The sequence below is a fragment of the Condylura cristata genome, unplaced genomic scaffold (genome assembly GCF_000260355.1).
Source record: "Condylura cristata isolate star-nosed mole 26May11 unplaced genomic scaffold, ConCri1.0 scaffold00012, whole genome shotgun sequence".
Taxonomy (NCBI): Eukaryota; Metazoa; Chordata; class Mammalia; order Eulipotyphla; family Talpidae; genus Condylura; species Condylura cristata.
The window spans coordinates 56519154-56524260 of record NW_004567113.1 but is presented as its reverse complement, the minus strand read 5'-3'; the positions used below and the strand labels follow the sequence as shown (position 1 = coordinate 56524260).

At 68.6% G+C, this 5107-nt stretch overlaps 1 protein-coding gene across 1 annotated transcript in view; it reads left to right on the top strand.

Annotated features, from left to right (window-relative positions):
* Nucleotides 1-4905, top strand: part of ACOX3 (acyl-CoA oxidase 3, pristanoyl) — a 15348-nt gene extending 10443 nt beyond the window's left edge. The window contains exons 6-10 of the mRNA XM_012724057.1: nucleotides 181-324; nucleotides 1147-1321; nucleotides 1715-1782; nucleotides 3119-3205; nucleotides 4287-4905. Of these exons, the coding sequence (XP_012579511.1) occupies nucleotides 181-324; nucleotides 1147-1321; nucleotides 1715-1782; nucleotides 3119-3205; nucleotides 4287-4406 (594 nt within the window). The 3' untranslated portion in view covers nucleotides 4407-4905. The remainder of the gene's footprint in view (nucleotides 1-180; nucleotides 325-1146; nucleotides 1322-1714; nucleotides 1783-3118; nucleotides 3206-4286) is intronic.
* Nucleotides 4906-5107: the final 202 nt, after the last annotated feature.

Genomic DNA, 5107 nt, shown 5'->3' with positions numbered 1-5107 from the left:
CTGAGGGCCCTGCGCAGTGCCTGGCGGGGTTGTGTCCGGATGGCCGGACGGTCGGAGGGCAGCGGTGCTGCGGTGCTCGGCCCGGCCTGGCCTCGTGGCGTAGGCACGTGTCTGGGACACGGCAGGCCGGCACCTGGCAGACGGCGCGTCCCGCTGTGGCCGGAGGCCGCCGGCTGAGAGGCCTGTCACTGCCCCTTGGCGTCCCCAGTGCCCCTGGCAGCGTACGAGTGGCTGGTGTGTTACCTGCTCCGCGAGAGCCACCAGAAACTGAGGCAGGAGAGGAGGGCGAGAGGCAGCGACTTCGAGGCCAGGAACAACTGCCAGGTGGGCTGCCCGCCCCAGGCCCCGCGCCGCCCCGCCTCCTCCCTCCCCCCTCCTAGCTCCTCCCTCCCCTTCCTCCTCCTCCTCCCCGGCTCCTGCCCCCCATCGCCCCCTTCCCGTCTGCCCCCGTCTCTGCCTGCTGCCGTGTCTTGGGTCCACGCTTGGCGCGGCGGCGCACTCCGGCCAGCCCGTTGCCCGGCACCCGGCTAGTGTGAGTGTCCCAGAGATGCCCAACGGTGCTGCCCTCGGCCGAGGTGGCCACGAGTGGAACGTGGCCGCGGCCTTGCCAGCGGCTTCACTCGGCTGGCCTTGGGAGGCCCGTGATCCCCGCGGGAGGGGCTGCCCGGCGCCAGCTCCGCCTGTCTGGTCCTCTGTGGTCAGCCTGCACAGCGCTCCTCACCTGGGGTCACGGGTCTTCTGGAGGTCGTGGGAGTGGGGTGCCCTGCTTTCCCCACTGGGTCAGCCCTTCTGGGGACTGCCGGTGAGGTCGCCCCAGCTCCGGGACACCCCCTAAGTCGGGCGTCCACCCTGGTGTGCGATGTCTGGAGGGGCTGGGAGGCGGTCTCTGCGGGAGGAAACCCTCAAGGTGATAGATCCAGTGGCTCCGTGGGTGCAGCCTGTGGCTGGGACCCTGAATTCAGCATGTGGCCGAGGTCAGTAAGCTTCAGTCCACTGGGCAGCAACCAAGCCCGGGGTCAGTGGTGATCTGGCCAGAGGCTGCTCCTGGCCCCTGGCCCGGCACATTGCTGTCGGGTGCCCTCAGCCCGTGCCCCCCCTCAGCCCGTGCCCCCCCCGGCGCCCCCCCTCAGCCCGTGCCCCCCCCAGGTGTCCTGCTGCCGTCCCCTGGCGCTGGCCTTCCTGGAGCTCACGGTGCTGCGCAGGTTCCACCAGCTCGTGCACGGCCCCGGCGTGCCCCCCTCCCTGCGGGCCGTGCTGGGGCGGCTCTGCGCCCTCTACGGCTTCTGGTCCCTGAGCCAGCACAGCGCCCTGCTCTACCGAGGTGAGGGCAGCCGTGGCCCTGCTTCCCGGGGTGCTCCCGGGACCAGGCGCCCTGCTTCCCTAGAGGTGGTCTCCCTGGGGATGGGGCGCCCTGCTTCCCTAGGGGTGCTCCCTGGGAGTGGGGTGCCCTGCTTTCCTAGGGAGTCTCCCTGGCAATGGGGTGCCCTGTTTCCAGAGGGGGTTTCCCTGGGAAGGAGCACCCTGCTTCCAGAGGAGGTCTCCCCGGGACCAGGTGCCCTACTTCCCTAGGGGTTCTCCCCAGGGGCTGGGCACCCTGCTTCCCTAGGGGGTTGCTCCCCAGGAGAGGGTGCCTGAGGGATAGTGTTTGGGTGAGCTGCCCTTTGCAGGCGACTCAGCATCCAGAGTGCAGCCTGGTAACCCCCCGTGCTTGCAGGCGGCTACTTCTCTGGCGAGCAGGCGGGTCAGGCCATCGAGAGCGCCGTCTTGGACCTGTGTGCTCAGGTGCGTGGGGGTGGCCTCTGCAGGCCCCTCGCCGCTGCCCCACACCGCACATGCGCATGGTGTTTGAGGAGACAGGGCTGCAGAGAAGGGGCTGTGGTGGGCGCGGAGGGGGCTGGGCAGCGGCGCAACTGCTGGGGTGTCTGGGCCGCCCCACTTGGCAGCCGCCGCCTGCCGCTCAGGTCACAGGCCCCATGCTGCGGCATGGCCTGGCGCCTGTGGCCTATGTGAGGCGACCTCCTCACCCTGCTAAGCTGGTGCCAGGGTGGCGTTGCCCATGGCTGCTGTGCCAGGCAGTGTGCCTGTTCCAGCTTGGAGGGAGAGCTGGGCCGCCGCCAGCCTCCTGTGGCCGCGGAGGGGCCCTGCCATGTCGGCTGCCCAATGCTTTCAGAATGGACAGCAGCAAGCAGTGCCTGGCGGGGGCAGCTTCTCTCGCCAGCCGTGGTGCCCAGGGTGGTGTCCTCCTGGCACGGCCAGGCCTGATGACACGTGTGCTCTGACGGTGACAGCGGTGATGGCGGGTCCCAGGGGCGCTGGCGGTGAGCTCCCTCACCTTGTGCTCCACTGCTCCACACTGCTCAGCGGGGAGGCCACGTGCACCAGCCACCGCCACACCCACCGCCTGGCATGTCCCAGCCTCTGCCTCACCAGGGCGGGAGCTGGCCCCGAGTGCTGGGCCTGCCTCACCGTGCCCTGGGCATGGACAGCCCAGCCCACTGTCACTGGCCTGCTTGAAGGCAGGACCCACTGAACACAGACTTGGTGTCTGGCCAGCCCAAAGGGCTTCCTCTTGGGCCATGTGTCAGCCCAAGTCTTGCAGCCTGGCTGCATCTGGAACCAGAGCCTAGGGCAGATAGGTGTGCTCCCCTAGGCAGGTGAGCGTGCTCCCCTAGGCAGGGAGGCGTGCTCCCCCAGCAGTGTGCTCCCCAGGCAGGTGGTGTGCTCCCTGGCAGTGTGCTCCCCCATGTGGGCTCCCAGCCCCGAGGCCCAGGGCCTCCTGCTGCCCCAATGCCGAGCTCCACCTTCTCTCCAGCGCAACCCGGCCTCTCGCGTGGCTGTGGGAAACCATGCATGTGGCTGTGGGAAACCCTTCATGTCAGGAAGCTCCTGGCATCTCTGAACAAGGAGCCATAGCGCCGCTGGCGCCTCTCCCGCGCTGAAGAGCCATGGCTTGCCCTCCCTGGCGCGTTTTCCACTTGGAAGGGCCATGGCGCTGAGTGAGGGGCAGAGACGGCGGCCAGCCAGCTGCAGCTGTCAGCGCTGGCCGCCTCCGTCTGGGAGGGACACGCCCCGTGGTTGCCCACGGGTGCCTGGCAAAGCGCTGGCTCTGTCCCGACAGCTGAAGGACGATGCGGTGGCCCTGGTAGACGTGATCGCGCCCCCTGACTTCATCCTGAACTCGCCCATCGCCAGGGCTGACGGCGAGGTAAGGGCGGCACCGTGGCTGGGGCTCCACACTGGGGCCACCCCACCCCCGGCCATGTGCTCCGGCGCCTCTGGCCCTCGAGGTGCTCAGGAGGGCCCTGGCCTGCGGTCCTCGGATGGATGCTTCGGTCAGCACAGCGCCGAGGACACCCCGGTCAGTGCAGCCTCGGCACTGCTGTCCCCCTCCACCTTCCCTTGGGTCCAGCAGCTGGCTGCCCTGCTGTGCCCCTCTGGCCGCTGCTCTGTGACTTCCAGCGTGTGCAGCCCCGCTCCCCACCCCAGCTGTCCCTGCGTCCCACAGCTGTTTCACAATGGAAGGTGATCCCCTGCGGTCCCCACCTGTGACCACCGGGGAGGACTCGCTGCCACGTCCTGCTGCCGTCCCAGGCTGTGCTTGGGCAGCCCTGATGCTGGGGGAGCTGCCTGCCCTGGCAGCATGAGACAAAGGGGCTGCCAGCTGGGAGGTGGATGCCACCAGGGGCTGCAGGGCGTCTGCCGCTGCCCAGGGTGGCCGTGGGCAGCAGCGCGAACTCCACTAGGTGGAGTGTGCTGCTCTCCAGGGCCCGTTTCTCGGAGAGTCAAGAAAGCGGGGCGCTGGGGGGGCCACTCAGTGGTCAGCGTGTGGGTCCTGCTCCGTGAGGGACACATGCCTTGCCCGCTCCCTGCTCCCAGGAGGTGGCTGTCTGCCCGCCCCCCTGCAGGGTGGGAGAGTGCGGGAGTGGTCCAGGCCGGCCTCTCTACCCCTGCAAGGCTGCAGTGGCTGGTGTGCGGGGCCAGTGGAGGGTGCATGCTGGGCCCCCTCGAGGAGGGCCGTGGCCTGGCGGGGAGCAGCCCGGGCCACGCGGGTCTGAGAATAGAATGTCCACCTCCCAGCAGAAGTCCCCCCAAAGCATGAGTGGATGTTAGCCTCAAAGCTGTACTCTGTGTCCTTTGCATTTTCTGACTGTCTGTCCTGGAGAGTGGAGGGCTCTGTAAGTGAGGCGTTGGCTATCTGAGTGTCTCTCCACAATGCGCCGCGGAGATGTCCGGCGTCCTGGCTCGGCCTGCCCGCTCCCGCCCTCACGGGACCTGGCCTTTTGCAGCTCTACAAAAACCTGTGGGCCGCGGTCCTCCAGGAGAGCCAAGTGCTGGAGCGGCCGGCCTGGTGGGCGGAGTTTGCCACCAACAAGCCAGTCGTGGGGTGTCTGAAGCCCAAGCTGTAGCGCCCGTCACGTGCTGACCCCAGCGCCATCCATGGACCCGGTGGCTGCCCGGACTTGCCGATGCACCTGCTGCGCCCGTCTCAGCAGCCCGACCCACGACCCAGCCTGTCTGCTGGGAGGCCTGGGGCTCCCACGCTGGGGCCCCTGCGCTCTGCACACAGCTCTACCCTGGGTGCTGGATAGTCGTGGCCTTGGGATCGAGGCTGGCCTGGGGTCTGACACCCCCAGTCCGCTCCAGGGTACAGAGTCGCCCAGGCCAGCGCTTAAGCCAGAGCTCGAGCTCTTGGAAAATAGCGCCCTTAGGGTGGCAGCAGTCTGGCTGGGTCCCCCCGTCCCCCAAGTCTGTCCTGACCAGCACCCTCTGACAGGAGCCGGTGGGCGCAGCGGCCCCAGGGCTGACCAGTGGGGATGGCATTAAGGCTCCTTCCCCGAAGAAGACATCTGACAACACCCACAGTGAAAATCTGAGCGACTGGAATAAATCGCGAGCTTGACCTCCTGGCTTGCACCTTCTCTGCCTGTCCTCCGATGGCCAAGCCACATGCACTGTCGGCAGCCTGGAGGTCGCCGTGCCACTGGGGAGGTGGCCCTGGCTGCGCGGGGTTGGCCAGGAGTCGCTGTGGTGGGCGAGTCCAAGGCCGATCGATGGCCCCTCGCCGGCCCCATCGCGCCCAGGGCTCCCCCCACCACGGGGCACCCAC